This window comes from Passer montanus, unplaced genomic scaffold (assembly GCF_014805655.1).
Source record: "Passer montanus isolate IOZ18808 unplaced genomic scaffold, ASM1480565v1 scaffold41, whole genome shotgun sequence".
In the NCBI taxonomy this organism is placed as follows: Eukaryota; Metazoa; Chordata; class Aves; order Passeriformes; family Passeridae; genus Passer; species Passer montanus.
This window is the reverse complement of record NW_024368930.1, coordinates 3,100,091-3,119,113: the sequence shown is the minus strand read 5'-3', so window position 1 is coordinate 3,119,113 and position 19,023 is coordinate 3,100,091. Positions and strand designations below refer to the sequence as shown.

The window sequence follows — 19,023 nt, the reverse complement described above, 5'->3', positions numbered from 1 at the left end:
AAAAGCAATGGATTAAATAACTTGGCCCTGACAGAATTTGTCAGGCCTTGCCCTGCTTGACAAGCCTGTGTGTGGCCTGCAGTTTCTCAGGCATGGTGCTGCAAAGAAAGGAAGTGTTACACAAAAGCTGCATTCCCTCTGCTGTTTGCCCCCCTCCCTTCTTTGCACAGGATCTTCTGCCTTTGTCTGTGTGTACACAGACCAGGGAAAAGCTCCAGTTTCTGAACACCAGTAGTCAGGACTCCTGCAAAACAGCTATTCCAGTCATTTGTACATGTAAGCTATTGCTTACATTCCTCTTCTATAATTATATTGCTATAGAGACTGTTTTTTTAAGATGTGGACAATTTTGGAAGCATTTATAAATAAGCCAGCATATTTATAAACAAAGCTTTTTATTAATAAAATGTTTACACCTTTTTTGTTTTGCACAATACATCAGACTGGTAGTGATTTAGCATGTTATTACACTATAAAAGTTTATTATGAATGCTTAGGCTGAAAAGGCTGTTTACATTATGTCAAATCAACATTTCTTTATTTGCATTCTATGCACTATATGGGAGTGTAACGACTCAAACAAAAAGGAGAGAACAAAAGCCTGGTTTTCCTCATTAGCATCTACAAACCAACAATACAGACAAACCTGTACACGCTCTCAGGACCAGCCCAAGAGAAGACTAAAAAAGTCTCAAAACATTCATAAGCTTGGGAATTCATCACTACAATATTTCATCACTAGTAATCTGACTACACTTCATGCAGTGAAGCAATGGGTGGAAATTTGTGCAGTTTACAGTGCTGCAAATGCTCTGTAACTTTGAGCGGCTTAAGTTTGTTTTAGTAAGAGATAATAGAAGGCACAGACCTTTCAACCCTTGTAACAGGTTAACCCATCCTAGAATGAAAAGGCAGAATGTTGTTATGAGTGACAAGAATTGCTGATACAAAGGTTAACCTTTACACATTTTACAGCAAACATTTACTACACTGCAAGAGCTCAATGCATATCAGGTTATTTTTGTGTCCTGAACACACAAATGCAGTTTCTCAATCAGAAAAAAAAACCCTTTCTTTTTCTTCATAGTCCTCACTGGAGGGGTACAAGTGGGAAGATTGCCAGGAAGTCTTAAGCATCTTAGCTACAGAAATGCAATCCATTTCTGTGCCTTAAATCAATGAACTCACCATCACAGTGTCAGTGTTGGATACACCATTTCAGAAAGAAGTACAAGAAAGGAAGTTAAAATACAGAAGAGTGGACTAGAGGCTTACAATAACTTGCTCCTCCAGGTGAATGTGCTTTTAGCCTTTGTTATGTGGTAAAATACAGTCATGGCACAGGTCTCAGCTGCTGTAACAGTTTCATAAGGCTGTGCTAATGAATTACCCTTTAGCTTACAAATATTTGCTGCTGTGACAGATAGTTCTAGAACTTTGTGGCAAAATAGACACTCACCACCTATCCTTGTCTAAATCCCATAAGGAAACAAAGAACAAATTGCCAAGAAAACATAATGGATTTAATAGGAAATACATACTGTAACATGAGTAAAAGTGAGGCAAGATAGTAGCAGTGAATCTCTCAAGGTGTCAGAGTTACAGAATATTCAAGTGCAACAACTGGATGGAGTATCACACCCACAGTGATGAAGAGCATGACAGAAGAGTGGTCTGTGTCCTTCAACATTTGAAAAAGTTGGTTTGTTCAACAATACGTATGTGAAAACATCAACAGAAGCCAAGCAAAGCAAACCCCAACCTTCTTAAAAGAATATCTTTACAAAGGTAATTAGCTCCTTAAATAAAATTTATACTTAGTGTTTAAGCAAAAATTTAGGAACATCAATTTGCAGGTTGATGTAACAGGAACAGCAAAATTGTTTCTTCTAAGAAGTCTTTATTCTGCACTGAGAAAACTCATCCTACTGCCTTGATTCTTCATGAAAAATAGGGAGCACCAAGTAACTCTCAGCCATTAGAACTTCTCTAGGTATTTCTGAATAGCTCTTCATAGCATGGACACTGACAACACTATGATAAAAATTCAGGGCTGGGTGGGGTGGGAGGAAATGGAGGGGGGAAGGAGGAGAAAGCTGACCCTAGGAACATTTTGACAGGTCAGAAGCTCATCAGTATTCTTGGATTTCAGGATAGTCTTATATCCTTGAAAGTTGTTTTTTTTTTAATCTGTGACACTTTAGGGATAAAGTCTGGTAATGCTTGTTCAATTTTTTCCAAGCCGTGCATTTCTGATGGTAGCTGAGCAAGAAGTGGTTTGCATTCAGACTTTTGAGACCTCCAGAATATCAGAAGGGATTTTTCAGAAACAACATTAGTGTCAGAAGGCCTAAAATAATTTTAGGGAATTATATTTTGGCACCTGAATTTTTGTCTGACACACAAATATGTATTGTCAAGCATATTCCTTTTGACAAGCTGGAACCATATGACTCAAAGGAGAACAAACATGACTATTTTAATTCTAGAACCTGTATTTCCATCTTATATTGGTAATTCACACCATCATCATATTTCTGTAAATCTTCTGTCACCTACCATCACTAGGCTGTGATCTGTTACCAGAGATGGGACCTGAACAGGAAACATCAACAGTTTTCTATAGGGAACGTTTTGCAGCTTTTTAGAGACTTAATTCAAAGTACACAACTCTTCTGCTTTGAGTAAGTGACTGGTGATGTACAAACCATCTCAGGTGGCTGTACAATGACTTCCTGCTAGAAAAGTTAAGAAAGTTTGTCCTTTTCTCTCAACTATGAGCCAAAAAGCCATTTTTAGAGGCTGTAAGTATCCAGGAGAGATACATGAAGCCTTTTTACCAAATGAGCAGGGAGTGTAGAAGTTGAGGCCAGTGAATTATGCAGGTTCTCCTCGTGTTGGAGATGATTTTGCCCTGCTTGTCTGTGGCTATTGCTGCTGAGTGAGGTTCACTCCAGGATGAGCAGCTCCACTGTTCTGACAGCTTCTGCCCTGTAAATCATCCATTCCTGTGCAGATTGCTGACACAGCTCACCACAAATAGCCTACCCCATCCTTAACACACACTAAAGACTGTTTCACAAGCAACTAATTCAAACATCACTGCTAAAGCTTCCTTTTCCAACTAGCAATGTGTTATACTGGAACTAAACACTAATGTGAAGGAATAATTTAACCTTAACAGTGCAACAAAAACAAAAATTTTGCCGAGGCCAACTTTTAAACCATTCAAGATTTTCACCATGAATTACTTTTTGATGATTAAAATGAAGCTTTAACCAAGATTGTAGTTCTCCCTCAACCAGGTTAAAGGATTAGACTTCCAAATCAATAAGTAGGTCCTGGCTCCTCTCCTCTTACTCTCTTCCCAAGCAAGTAAATAATCCTTCTTGAGCAGGCTGGTGGCATTAAATGTAAAGCAACACATCAAAGACTCCAGGCTGCATAAAACATCCCTCTAAACCATTAACTGTCTGATCCTGCAGCACTCAAATGAAGGGTCTCACTGATGTCAGCAGGGATCTGGAGTGCAGAGATTTGCTGGACCTAAAATAAAGTCTTTACCTTCACAGTAACAGCAAAAGTTGTTAGAATTGCCTTAGAACTTTTCAAAGCACCTATAACAATTTTCAGTAGTATGATTACTAAATGCTACTAAATGTCAGTTTCCAAATTTCACCTACTTGGGCAGTTGATATACCAGTTTTCAGCATGTACATAAAATATCCTAGAAAACTAACTGCAGCACAGATTGAGAACCTGGCAAGTCAGCTAAGTGACTGTTTCAATAGAGGGTCAGATGAAGACACCTTCCAAAACCTGGAGAGCACATTCAGGTTGCTCCAAAGCTTAAGAATGAAATGTTTATCAAGTTTTATTTTTGTTCAATTCTATAACTTTCATAAGAAAGAACTGGTGGTGTTTAGAAGTTGCAATACTTATATTTTTTCAGCTAAAAATGCTCTGGATCAATGATATAACATACACCTTGTTATATTTTTACATACATGACATTTTTCCCTTTCAAACATCTTCTGCAGAAATTAATCTGTGCAATATGCTCTGGGATGACCCTGTTTGAGCAGGGAGGCTGAACCAGATTACTCACTGTGGTCCCTTTCAACCTGAACCATTCTGAGATTGTGTTTGACAGTATCTGAAAGTTGAGTCTCTCTGATGAGCTCCACTCATTAGACAGAAAGACATGGTGGAATAAAACTTTAATCCTGAGCTTTTTTAACAACTTCTTACCAGGAAAAAAGTTATTAAAAATTTAGCTGGAATGGTTGATAATCTGCACTCCAAACACTCCAATACCCATGTATCTCCAAAGAGAGAAGCTATGTTAGGACAAAATATAATCAATTCCAGCAAGCCTAGTGCAAGATCAAAGCAGCTGACCTAACAAATTATTAATACAAAAGAAACCACTTTTCTCCACCAGAAAGGAAACAATGAGCATGTGCATCTCATGCAGGGATGATTGCATTCCAGCGTTCAGCAGGGCCACTGATCAATAAACACTTCTCTGGACTCAGAAGAACTTACATCAACTGTCTGTCTTGTTAAATAGGCAAATATTAAGAAGCAGCCTCACTCCAGGGCTGGCAGTTTGGACAATCTGGAACACTGGCTGTTACACTTCACCTGCAGCAATTCAAGAGCAGAACTGCAGAAAGAGTAGGGTGCATACCCATGCAGTTGCATTTCTTGGGCTCTCTAGAAGCATGGAGCCTGTGGGACCATGGCAAAGAAGGCAGAATTGGCAATGCAGGCAGGGTAAGGAAAAGGCATGACAAAAATGTAGTCACCAAGTGTCATTAAACTCACTGACATGTCCAAAAACCTCCATGTACCAGTTTGCCTGTTCTGCTCCAGCTCTCCAAGAAATTTCAATAACACAAGTGAATCTGAAGTACAAGTCCTTTCATTTCTTACAAATTTTCCTACATTTCCTTCACAGAAAATACTTGAGATGATAGAAAACCAGATTAAAAAAAAGAATAAGCATCATCATGAGTTCAGTTGGATACTAAACCAGCATATTTTAGTATATACTCAAGTCTATTAAGCTCTTTTTCTTCAAAAGTATAAAAGTTTCTCACTAGTGCTGGTAAGAAACAAAAAGTAAAAATAAATAAAATAGCACAAACAGGTATGGTCAACCTATAGTTTAATTGAAAGCTTACTAAAATCCATACAGGATAAGCTAAACACTGATTTGCTAAAAACCCTCACAGATGAAAAACCCCAGGAACCAAGAGGTAACGATCTACATTACCACATGTCTTAAGGTTACTTCCTATGTGTATTTTTGTGCCTAAAATAGGAAAGACTGGGTGCACCCCAGATGAAAGCTTGTTCAACAGACAGGCCTTGTGCTGCCCCAACAGGATGTTCTGTTGGCCCTTTCAAATGTCATTGAAAGAGAAAGAATTTCATCTGCCTCTGGATGAACTCACAGTGACAATACCTAAAATGCAGGAAAAAACCCCTGATGGAGATTCCCCAAGAGTTTATCCCTAGGTGTGGAATGGAAGGAGTGTAGAAGATTGTATTATTTTTTACTGTTTTTACATAATTTATAACACTTTAAACACTGGTCTCATAAATATAATATGAACACTTTACACATGCCAAGCAATTAAAAGCTTTCCCCAAAACCTTGTTGGTCTTATCAGAACCACTGGCAGCACCTGTTTACAGCATCTCTTTTTAGTCAGTAACCACTTCATTTAGTCAGATCTACAAGTAATTTTCTTCAACCAACATCTTAATATTAAAAAACTTGTAACAACAAAAAGATGCCTATAAGCATACCAGTCTGCCTTAAAGTGATTACAGTCAGCATGAAAAAGAAGATTGTCTGTGGTTTAAGATCTGTTGCTTGTGTCCCCACCCCCAGTGCAGATCATCCTTAAATAAAAAGTGCAAATGGGATTTGGGGACTGGATGGACTGATTTGCCTACTATTTGTCTTCAGTTGCTTATTCTGTAGCCATCTCACATCAACTGTCCCATACTTTGGAGTAGCTACACCAAAATTTAAAATAAGGCTCACTGAAGAAAAGGAAGAAATGACATCTAACTTCCAGACTCCTCCTAACCCAATCTCCCACAAAAGTGCTCATTTCCCTTTTTACAAAAAAAACCTCCCAAAACCTTGATTACAAAACTATGAAAACATTTGAATTCTACCATCCACGCAGTCACCTTCCAATCAAGCAAGGCCAAAGAAGTGATGATGGATTCCCTTTGAATGCAGGGGCCACTGCACGCTGTGCAGCCAGCAGGCTGCCCCGAGCACTGCAGTCTTTTCTGCGCGCGCACAGGTGTCAGATGAGCCGGTCCCTCTTTGGGGGACCCCGGGTGCATGAACACCAGCAGATAAAGATCTAAGACTGATAATATAAACCCAACGTGAACCATTAACTTCCAAGACCACCTACTGTATAAAGTTTGACTTTCTGAGGGGTCAGTCAACAGCAGCTGCGTTTTGTCACCGATGGCTGGCGTCGAAGTTTGAAGCCCTTCCCACTGGACGCGGGGTTGGTGTCAGTGGATGGAATTCTGCGACCTACAAGGAGGCAGGAAAAAGAAATATATAGGAAATGTTATACTTGAAACTCATTCTAAGCATCCGGTGTATGCTCTGTATACAAAAAATGTGCCTTCAATTAGCTACAGGTCACTAGGGATGACATTCCTGCCCAGCAGGATGGCAGCAACAGTCTGTGTTATGTCTGTAAGAGGGACGGCTGCACAAAAGGACAGCAGAGGCAGTTAGAAGTCAATTTAGCAGCAGTTACACTTCAGATTCATCTAGGCCTGGACAGCTAAGCTGTAAAAGCACTTGGAGAATACTTTGCAGGATGCAATACCATCTGGAATAGCTTGAGAACAACCATCTTGACCTGGATTTCCACAGATTACCTGCGTCGGGCTTAACAAAGGAGTGCTTGTGGAGAGAGCTGCTTTACTCATCTCATCAGTCTTTAAAATGGACTGTTCCTGGTTGAGCATTCTCTTCTGAAGAAGATTTATGATTTTTTTCCCCCATAATTTATTCAAGATCAGTTTCAGAGAGCAACTATTAAGTCAATAAATCAGGAAGCTAATCTACAGCACATAGTTTTTACATCAGCTTCAATATATTCAGCTGCTTCTATAGACCCTATTTTTTTCTTAAGTCTGATGTTTCTGTAGTTAGTCCTCTTTTCACAAACAGGCTGACAAACCTGCACATTGGTGCTGCTACTTGACACATATCCTCCAAATAATATTGCATAGAATTCACTTTGGAATACTGTCTGCTTTTTATTCACATATATAAAAAGTATCATTGTTATCCTCACCACAAATGGGACAGAAAAGATTTGCAATTTAATATAAAAAACCCCAAGGTACTACAAACATACTTGTGGAAAATCTACATGCAGTAGTTGCTATTCCCCATGCAGTAATCTGGCATTTATGAATTTTTGTATTTTTAAAAATACACTTATTTTAGCCTAAGTACAAGCGCTAAGAGTGAGAACTTAATTCCTTTTCTCAGATGTGTAAAGTCTGGATCATCCTCACGCCATTTCCTTCCTCCTCCCTAACCTTGGAAGTACTAATTGGAACATTCAATAACAGACATGGTAAGATGACACTGACTTATAACATGAGTACCTGGCCTGCTATTTATCCAGCAGCATCACAGTAGGCTGAAAACCTCTAGAAGGAATATTCAGAGGTCATTAGGTGACCAGAAATTCATGCAGCTCATTTTGCAGTTTGTAGTCACGTCAGATCGTAATGAATTTAGTATTAAGTCTGTAAATTTTCACCCAAACAGCACAAAAAGTAATATAGAAATCAAATTTCTGCTCAAGTTTTTTTCAGAAGAAAGTGCATTAACTGTTTAAATACTTACTAATTTCTATAAAGAGTTCATTAATGTTTATTGCATTTTTCGCACTTGTCTCTACAAATATTGCATGAATGGAATCTGCATAGTCTTTAGCATCTTTTTCCATGACTTCTCTGGGAAAAAAAGAAACAAAGAAAAATTCATGAATGCAAAAGAACCCCATTACTCAAAACCTTAAGGGACAGATTAAGTTTTTAAGTGTCTCCTATAATGAATATTTTACCTGTTTAGCATCAGAGTGCTCCCTCATGCTGAAGCTGATGCTCATTCTTTACTCTCTGCTGTCTCCCTGCCTTGAGGTATGAGCACAGTCATGAACTACCCAAGGCCTTAATCCATCTGACAACACTGCAGTGATTTTGTCTGGAGTGCTCTAAGCTTGGGTGTGCAATCAATCCTTCTGGTGTGTTGTTCACTCCACCAGCTTTATATGTCCTAAGAAGAGCCTAAAGCGTTATTTCCAATCATCCTGTGCATTTCTTAGGACTCTTTACAAAACCAAAGAATCTCCCAAAATCATCAGCACAGTATTTACTTTGCATGAATATGCAGCTATAAAAAAGGAGTATTTTTATACTGAGCACACAGAGGTGTACAAGTTATTCTGCACCCCAAAGTAGGCAAGTCAATGATTTTGTATCTTTCCTTAAACAAAATGAAAAATACAAACCCCAGCAGCTGTAGGGAGGTCTGGACTTTGTTATATCACTTAACATACAATTTCTACAACACACAGGCTACTTTCAGTAATGAGGGACATTAGGATATCAAGAGCATGGACTTTGAGCAGTGACTCCAATATTGCCTCTGACTAAAGTGCAAGGAATCTTCCTCATTAGCTTGAAGAACAATGTTGGCACTTATGATGCCAGCTGAGCATGTGAGATGTGAATTCTGTTGCAAATAATTTTACACTCTATTTCCTTCAAAAGACATGCTACTTCTAATGAAAGTTATTAGAGCTCACTAGATAACTTCTAGGTATTAACAATTTGTAAAACCATACTCAGAGCAACCTTTGCAGTGGTTCTTTAAACATATAACCAGCTGTCAGCTGTCCCCTTTGAGACACCAGCTGTGGTGCCTTTGCCAGCAAAACCTAAACCCAAGAAGTTTACACACACCTTCTTTCTGAATTTTGGCTTATTTAACCAGGACATCAATAAAAAAGGCCTTCTTTTGTTTTCAGTACATGCCTTCCTGAAAGTTTGCCTGTTCATAAAGTTTCTCAAGAGCTTTTCCCGCTCCCTGCAACTATTTTGGCCACAGCCAATTCCACCCCAATATTTAAGCAGGGAAGGAAGGCACCTGAACAAGCAAGTCAGAAAAACCTACACAATGCTTTCCAACAGGCTTGGTGTTTTTCCTAACAAAATGAGGTGCTACAGACTGACAGGGGCACTTCTTGTAAAGTGAGGTAAACAGCTTCTATTACACTATAGTTTCACAGGCAGTTTAGGTTTGTGTAACTTGGCACTGCCACCAGAAAAGGTAATCCTGTCTCCCTGTAAACTGCTCATTCCTAACCCTGCTATCCCCACACCGTTATGCCAGCAAGTGTTCATGGTGTGAGAAAGATAAATATACTTGGATCAGTTTTCTTTTTTTTTTTTTTAGGGTTAGTTTTAATCTGGATCCATTTTACAGCCCAATTTACTGCCCAATCACACGTGTACTCACACCAGCACACAGGAGGAAGTGGGTGAGACCATCCAAGGGCAGACTAACCACATCTTCTGACAGCAGAAACAACTCAAACCCCATGCCCTTTGACAGCAGAAACAGCTCAAACCCCATGTCCTTTGACAGCAGAAACAGCTCAAATCCCTTGTGAAACTACAACACTAGAGCAGAACAGCTTGAATTGTTCTATACCTTTCAGCTGCTCTAAAATCTTAAATATGTAATGGTAGGGCTTAAGGAAAACCCTCAAAAGTGACAGCAGTTATTTACCTGACATCATTAAGATCACACTTATTTCCTGCAATAGCTACAACAATGTTGGGAGGTCCATGCTGGCGAAGCTCTTTAACCCAGTTCTTTAACGTTGAGAAAGTTTCCTAATGTGGGAAAAAAAAAAAAGAAAGAGAGAAGATGGAAGGAATTAAGAAATTAAGAGTCAGAACTGGCCCATGACACAAAGAAAAAACCCCAGACATTGTAATGCTGGGTCAAGATCAAGTTTCTTACCTCTTTTGTGATGTCATACACGATGATGGCTGCTGCTGACCCTCGGTAATACATCGGGGCTAAAGCACGGAACTGCAAGAAAGACAGCAAACATAAACCTGGTCTCCTCTGACCTCCAGAACCTCACTATCATTAGTATTACTATTGATAAACTGAAAACCAAGATCAGAGCAGTGAAAAACTTTCCTTTACAGTCACAACTAATCTGTGCAGTAGAGCACATAATCTGCCAGGAAGGCATTGTTCTGCTAAGGCCAGGCAATAAATCGTGTGGGACTCAGCAGCACCTACTGCAAACAGCAGGAAAGCAAACTTGATCTTATTTTGCCTAGATTAGAACCTCTCCCTTAACAGACTGTCTACACAAACATGCATGTGCTTGACTTGAAACACCAAACAAGGGCAGAAATGCAGGGAGAAGCAAGGTCAACTTTGACTAAGACAAAAATGTTAAGAAAACTAGCATATATTAATTTTGATCTGAAATGTTCAGAAGCTACTATCAACTTCTAGCCCTGTGGATCAGTCATCAGACTTAAATGCTAGAAGTGTTGATTTCTTCAGAATGTAACTTATGACTTTAAGGATTTTGCTTCAGTTTTTCCCTCAAATTTAGAAGCACGTTTAAACCAAAAATCTGCCAAAGCCCACAACTATGTGCCCTGTTGGAAGCAGAGCTTGAAGGAACACTCTAGATAAAAGGCTGCTTTCTTGCAATTTTCAGAATTAAATCTACAGCAGGTCTGTTTGCTTTGTAGGGCTGTACCTTTGAGTGGACAGAACCTTATGAATCCAGTGCTAAAAAAGAGCAATAAAGTACACAATCCAGTTGCATCAAAAATATCAATGAAGCATTCTTAAGAACAGTGGGATATTCTGCCAACTTCAAAAAAGCCAAGACAACTAATCTAGCAACCAGAACTTTCCTTCAAAGTGCAGAGTAAACTGCATGTATTGGTTTCATGTAAGCATTATGATTTAGAGCTTTTGTGCATCTTATTACTCAGGGTAAAAATAATGAATTGGATACAGTTTTTCATAAAGGCTTATTCATTTCTAATAAAATACCAATTTCCTTTTGCTTAGTACAGTTCAACTGAGAGCAATATAATAAATCATAAAAATCTTGCTATAAAGCAGAATTCCAGACCATTTACATTTGGCTCTCAAATTCTGTTTTGAAAATAGGATTTTGAATGCAAAGTTCAGAATATAAAAATATTTAATAGTGGGAAAGGGAAACATGGGCAGGCATTCAGTTCACATTGGGACATAATCCCTCTCTTCCTTCTAAGTACTAAAATATAAAGGGAAACATATTTGGTAAACCACCACTTGGACTGGCTGCAACCTGGCTTTTTGATTATTTCACTATTTACATTGGGAATAAACCAACTTTCACTTGCTGATTTTGTATTACTCTCATTTCCTGTCTGCTAACACTTAGATACTTTTTTCCACCTAAGAGCAGTCGGCAGATAAAATATATTAACAAAACAGATGTTACCAGAAACACTGGATTTTCCTTTTGCAATTTTTCCAAAGACTTCAGCTTGCCCCCCAGCCTCCGATTTGTGTTTTTACAGAATTATTAATGTAATTATGCATAATGTAACTATGCAGGGAAACTCAAAACCGTTAGGTAAGAAGGCAAAAATCCTAATTACTGTAAGTGACCTCCTATCAATTGAGCTCAGTGTAGAAGAAATGAGAGAAGAAATAAGGTCTGTGTGTAGATGAGGTGTGTGAATGACTTGGTGCACATTTCCAGCTCTGGAACAAGGCTATCCAGCCACCCCAAAGCCACTGAGAGCAAGGGGGTGCCCAGGGCAGTGCAGCACTATTTGCAGCTGGGCTTTTGAAATGGGAAACAGCAAACACTCCTCAAGAAGCCAGGGCTGTGAATTCCATGCATTCCACATCATAGCTCAGCAGAGACATTTCAGTTCCAAGAATGGTGTGGACATTTTTAGTATTCCAGATCTATTCCACAGAGTGAATCCCTTCCATAATTCACTGGCAGATATGCTGCATGACCAGAAAACTGTGCTACAGATTTCAGGGCCAGGCAGGTGTACAGCCCATTTGTGACAGCAGTGACACTGCTCTGGAGAAAGAAACCCTTGTGAAGATACTGAATAATTTCAAAGTAAACATCCCTGCTCACATTTCACTGATTTCCTTGGTTATACTGGGGTCTCCAGTGAGCTCTCTCAGATATGGAATATAAAATTCACAGGTATCACAGCTCCTGGGTCACCTTTCCTTTTTTGATTTCAATAAAGATATCAAGCAACTTGTATGGAAGAAAATTAAAGAGGTATCACAGAGAGTCCAAAAATAGATCAGGAACATGCTGGTCATGTACAGAGATGCTTCCTCAGATTAGATGTGCTGAAGCCAAATTACAGGATCCTCCCATTGCTTGCACAGTTAAAGTGAACAGGATGGAATGCTAAAATGTAATGGATGCTTCCTGCCAAACAGTGGCAGGCATGTTTATAAAGCTTTCCATTTAACAGTACCAACCTCTAAAAATTCACACTCTACCTCTCAGAATATCACTTTGCAGCAATAACATTCCAGAATGGGCTATAATGTTCACTTAAGACAAACTATTTACAGCAAATGCTGACTGACTGCTGGGAATGGAAGGGCTCGGGATATTTTTGATAACACAAAATCTGTTGGACATATTCCTGGGAAACATCCCTGACAACTCCAGTTTGCTTTATATGGTGTTGTTGGAAGGAAATAAATTGTCATTCAAAACTGACAGCACTAAATCACAATACAAATACACTTGAGTTACTTCCTAGCCATCAAGGCTAATATCAAGCCAAACAGCTGGCAACTCAGTTCCACCAGGAATCCTAAAGGCCTGTGGGTAGGGATGACTGAGGCTTTACAAAGTGTTTGTTTTGTTTGTTATTATTAGGGGGGTTGTTTTGTTGTTTTTTTTGTTTGGGCTGTTTCTCAAGCCAATCCTGAAAAGCAGTACAGCTGTATTTGCCAGTTATCCCAAAGTTATAACCCAACCTTTGTCACAGTTACCTCACATCCTAAATAAACTCATCTTGAGTAAGTGGCAGCTGCCAGTAGTTCACTTGCAGTCAAGAAACAGCAAGAATAAGCACTGTTAATACAGCTACTGTAATTTCTACCACTCTTGCTATTAACCCATAAGCAAGCAAGTTCCCTAGCAAAGCCTTCCTTTTCATTCCAAGCAAAAATCACGCAAATTAATTAGCTGGGATTTCATCTGATTAGTCATTTTCTTCAAAGCTTTTGTTGCCTCCCCTCAGAACTATGTATGCTGCAGAGATCAAAACCCCAAACTACCAAATAAAAATTTAAATTTCAAAAGAGATTCCTCAACACAGCTTCTAACACCATCAGATTTTATTAGTAAAACTTCACAAAAGAATAAAAGAGTAGTTATCACCTGTAACATTGCTTGAAACTCTTCTTTGGAAAGCCTAAATCTACATCCTACTCACACTGACAACCTAACAGTGAAGCTAACAGAATGTGTCAGCAGTTGTGCATTTTTCCAGAATCAAGGCCTTACTTGTACTATGAAACATGGTAATTCATCTCACTTTGATTCTTGTGTTGCTGCACTGGCTGAAAACATTGCAGTTGAAGGCTTAAACAGCTAGAAATGGTACTAGAGAGAGCTGCTGGCTTCCTCCCACCCCAGCCTTGTTTTCTGTGAAAAGACCATTCCCTTCCAGAGAATATAAACCCAGACTATTGTTTCATAAACTCCTCTTAGGTAATCTTCCTTACCTTTACACTTAAATCATGACAACAATGAAAAATAAAAACATATGTACAGCACCCACATCTTGATAGGAACCTGCATAGAAACAAGTGTTCTAATACATGTTTGTAAAACCAGATCACTTTGTGACTTTCAGGGGCACAGTTGAAAATAACCCAAGCTCTGGCCCAAACTTTTTCCACAGATATTGATTTTACTTACCCGCTCCTGTCCAGCTGTATCCCAAATCAGGAATTTATGCAGCTCATTTTGATACTGTACAGTCTTGGTCATAAATGAGGCTCTGAAAAAAAAGATACAATTCACACTTTTGGAGAATATAAAAACATCCTTAGAACATTTGTTACCACCATGAGCTTTCAAGAAGGTTCACATTGCAATTAAAGTTCTTTCCCTACACATAAACACACAAATTGATGAAGCATTTCAGATATAAAGGCTGAAATTAAGAGAGAAAGAAATTTCATTTCAGAGACTGATGTTCAACTACCAAAACACAACATATTATAGGTTTTGTTTATAAGTTTTGAATAAAAATATATAGGATGTATGACCAAAAAAGCCAGAAAGGTCAGCCTTTTAACAATATCCTTCCTCACATCATCACTGCCATCACTTCAGTGCACACTGGAAACTTCTGCGGGGAAAGAGGTCAAATTCTTCCCTTTGTATCTTTTCCTATCTCTGTACTAACATTCAGATAAGTGCTGGTAAATCCATACTTGGGAATAAAATAGGAGATGGATATCACTATTGGTAGGTGTTAACAGGACATAGAAACCAATAGAGTAACTTGCTTGTTGTCTGCACCCTGTACAGCTCCCCAGTTCCATATTTCAGTTTGCAGAGGCTCTTGGACTTCTAGAAGACAAAAGAGATCTCTCCTACTCTCCAGGTTCTTCTCCCCTTGCCCAAATTCTAGATGTTTTACAGCTGCAAAGTACAGTTGCAAACCACTTTTTGTGGTTTATTTGATCTGCTTTAGCTGAATGAGTGTTTTTCCCACAAGAACATGAATTCAGTGACCTTACTCTTTTACAAGAGGGAGTCCTTTGCTGTATCTCTCACCTGCAGGCACATTTTTCACTGGAAAAACCACACACTGAATTCAAATCCTTGTACAGCTGGAACTATAGGTGACATAACTGTTTTAAGCACATGAGATCCCACACTGTGAACTTGAACATTTCTTGTGTGATTAATTCCTGCCACTTGAAGATACTGCAGACTTCCAAACTTGTTCTTCTGCCAGTTTTGACTGGAGCTTCTTACAGTACCCCAAACTTGCTGTACAGTCAGACTCAGAGAGCAAGAGTATTTCAGCACAATCAGCCTTGAATACCTGAGCCCAGGACTCTGAACTTGAGCTTATCTCGGGGTTTAAGACCCACTTAATGATGTCCTTGACACTTTTGTAGCAAATGTAACTGCAGGCTTTGGACTTGTTTCAATGCTATAAGAGGACAATTAGCTAGATACATTAAAGAAAAGGAAAGGAAGCAGTTACACAATGTTTCAGCTGTTAATCTTCTCCCCATTCCTTAAGCCCCTCAGCATCCTGAGGGGAGAAAAGTTACAGATTCTGCCAGGGCTTCTGCAGCTGCCCTTATCAGAAATTGAGCAATGAACATTGACAACAACAAAGTGTGATTGCTCAGCTGATTCCAAGAGGAATGAAAACAGGACAGGAAACAAGATCATATCTCATGAACTCAAAGACCCAGGGAATAAAGTTGAAACATTCTCAGCTTTAGTTTTACAAGATGCTCAAAGCTCTTCTAATCCTTACTTTGTCCTTTCCACCTACTAGTCTCAATTAGGAACTAAAAGCAAGGTATAAAAAAAGGGTAAAAATTAATTTAATTTTTTGGACTGTGTATCTTGTTGGAACTTCACACAATCCCTGCATTTGGACAAGTTTTGATTCATTTACATAGAAAATTACCAAAATAACCAGTCCTCAGACCATGAATGATTTGTTAAGGCTGGTAAGAGGTAGATTTTCAGTCTGTCACTTCAAGCAACTATAATGATCTCAGTACTGCTAATAAACCTCTGTTAACAGAGGAATTTAAACAAAACTTCTACAGAACATTTTGCAGTTCAATGTCAGTATTTACACTCAAAAAAAAGAGGGGGGTGTAAAGGAAAAGAGAGAGATCTCGGAGACCCCAATTTTTCAGAAGGACAGGATGAGACACAGCTGATCTTTATCAGCAGGATCTTTTTTGGTCAAAGCTGTAGCAGAACCTGTGAGACACCTGAGACAGGAAGCTGTACTGACACCCCCACACACCTCTTGGCATCCAGCAAAGGCTGTCCTCCCATGAGCCAAAAATTGGTTCTGATCAAAGCTGCCCAAAAGACACTTGCTAAGCAAAAAAAAAAAAAAAAAACCAAAAAAACCCCCAAAAACAACAAACCAAAAAAACAACAAAACAAAACAGCAAAAGAAATAAAAAGATCCAACCACTCCAAGAATTCCAGATGCTTTCCCTTCCTTCTATCCATTCAAAGATTTGAGATCAATAATGTTGCTACTCTGAGGCTCAAATATCCCCCTTACCTATAAGACCAACTGCAAAGCCAGTTTAATCAGTTAGATTTATGTGTGCATTGCATACAGATGTGTAACATTTTAACTAATTAATGGTGAGACCTACCTGAATTACTATGTTAACCACCCTCAAAAACTCAGGAGACTTATAGTACTTGAATCTTTAAAAAACATGAATTAGAAACTGTGGAGTTGCACAACAATTAGAATTTGAAATTTAAGGGTTGTGCACGAGAAAAGCATGCTGCCCCTTTAGCAGAAGCATCTGTAGTGTAATTTATTCACTGTTAGCTTAAGTTAACAATACAAAAATGGGTCCAGACCTTTCAGATGAAAATGGAAGCTGCAGGAGTGCTGAGAACACTCCTACATGTCCTGAGGTAGCTCCCAAGCTTAATTAAGGCTGCAGTTATGTTTATTACCACATTTAGCTGCCACACACGAAGAACTCCCAAGTGATCTATTCAGGTAATTTCATTTTATTCTTGCATAAATCACATTTACTTCATTTAGTTTCTTACCCTATTGTTGGGTTGATGTTGGGATCAAAGCTATCTTCAACAAATCTCCACACGATACTTGATTTGCCCACACCAGTGTCCTAAGAAAAGAACAGAAACAATTGAAAGCAGTGTTAATTACTATAGACAGAGGATTCTTTTTGTCCTCAAATCCTGTAGTACACTGCAGTGAGTAACACATTCCTGCAGAGAATCTCAGAGAAGTTGTGAAATACTTCAGGTATTACATTAATTTAGTAGAAAATGAAAGGCCTGTAACAAGTTACAGCTTTCTAAACAAAATTGTTGATTTTCTTTGAAGGACCACAAAATTCACACTTATTATTACTCAAACTTCAAACTTTGGGCTTTTTTACAAAGCCATGCACACCTCCCAATGGAGCAGAAGTGGGAAAAGACAACTTTTGGTAAAACATAGAGCAGTTGAGTACAGCTTAGCAGGATGGAGGACCAGTGGAGTACATGAAGTTATACAAGTGTGACACATGCATTCAACCTCTGACTAATGCTGTCCCACCCTGCTTAATGAAAGACTTGAAATTTCTTCTGTGACACACCTGAAACATGTTACTAATGCAACTCTACAGTGCTAAAAATGGCAAAAGAGGAAACAAACCATGACAATTCTGGATTGTGTATATCTTTGCACCATCGACTCCATGGTCAAAAAGCAAAAGATATAGAGAAGTCACATTTAGAAGTGAAATTAAACTCTTAGTAGTAAAACGCTTCTCAGTAGAAGCTGTATTTTATTTAAGACGTGTGAAGACAAACTTTTTGCTTTACATTTCCTGAGTCATTAAAACTTTAAGAAATAAACCCCTGAGGAATTGCTTCACTGAAAATGAAGTTTTACATCACTCATGCTTTTTTTTTTGTCCAAAACTCCTGAATATTGCAGTAATTTGGGTACACTATGTACAATTGTGTTCATCTTGCCAATCTATTTTCCTCTTCAGAAAAAGCACATTGTCATAGCTCTGTATTTTACACTGGTTGCAGTCTCAGTAATCAGAGCAAATCTTAAAAAGAGAAACACAGATGCAGTTCCTGGCTCAGGGAATTCAAGGACAAGTTTTCCTTTTCTTCCGTGACAAAAGGTTTCTCAGGCCAGGTGAACACAAACAGTAGTTACCCCAGATACCTTCATAAGACGAAGGGCACACAAACACATAATCTTCCCCTCTGAAGGGCAAGGTGGCCATTTAGAAGCAGAAAACAACTCTGAACAGAGGGTTTTGATGCAGGTGGTGACACCTCCACCTGTTCAACGTGGGTCTCTCCAACCAAACCAAGCCAACAAGCAGCTTCATTTCCTTCAATTTTTAAACTTCTGCTTCACTTTACTCCATGTCTCCTCCTTCCACCACCTGCAAGACTTTCCTGCATATGTTCTTACAATATAACTTCAGGCCCCTCCCTTTCTCCCACCAGTTTGCTTTCAGGTGCTTCTATTTATTTTGTGGACTCAAAGCCTGAAAGGGCCTGGGAGGAAAAGGGAAGCATACACTGGATATTCATGCTTCCTCTGTCATTTTTTAAAAAGGAGAACAGGGCAGAAGAGGAGCGATATCCACCCCTGGCAGACGCCTCCCTCGCGGAGGGGAAGGCGCGTCCGCCCGGTCCCCTCAGAGGGACGGGGCGAGGGCCGGCAGCGCCCGGGAGAGCTCCCCACGCTCGGTGCCTCTCCGGGCTCTGAGAGAGGCTCTCCAGGCTCTGAGAGAAGCCTTCCGCCATCGCCACAGAGCCTCTCCAGCCTCTGACAGAGGCTCTCCGCCATCACCAGAGGCTTCCCGGAGCTCTGACAAGAGGCTCCCCGCCACCACAGAGCTTCTCCAGCCAGCCCCTCATTCCGCTCCCACCCTCTCTCCGGCCGCCCAGCACTTACCCCCAGAAGGCAAACTTTCAGCTCCCTCAGAGCCATGGCCGGGCAGGCAGCGCCTTCAGCGAGCGCCTGAGACGCGGCCCAGCACGATCATCGCCGTCCCCGCGGCGGCCGCCCCCCGCCCGCCCCAGTTACCCGCACACCGCGCTCCTCCTCAGGCTGCGCGGA

At 39.7% G+C, this 19,023-nt stretch overlaps 1 protein-coding gene across 1 annotated transcript; it reads right to left on the bottom strand.

Moving 5' to 3' along the window:
- Window positions 1-378: 378 nt before the first annotated feature.
- Window positions 379-18,995, bottom strand: RAB22A (RAB22A, member RAS oncogene family). Its single transcript, XM_039719542.1, has 7 exons — window positions 18,859-18,995; window positions 16,971-17,050; window positions 14,094-14,175; window positions 10,106-10,177; window positions 9,869-9,975; window positions 7,919-8,028; window positions 379-6,577 (listed from the first exon to the last, which is right to left on the bottom strand). Exons 1-7 carry the CDS (start codon window positions 18,892-18,894, stop codon window positions 6,480-6,482), a joined length of 585 nt encoding a protein of 194 aa, XP_039575476.1. The 5' UTR covers window positions 18,895-18,995; the 3' UTR covers window positions 379-6,479.
- Between the last annotated feature and the right edge of the window lie 28 nt (window positions 18,996-19,023).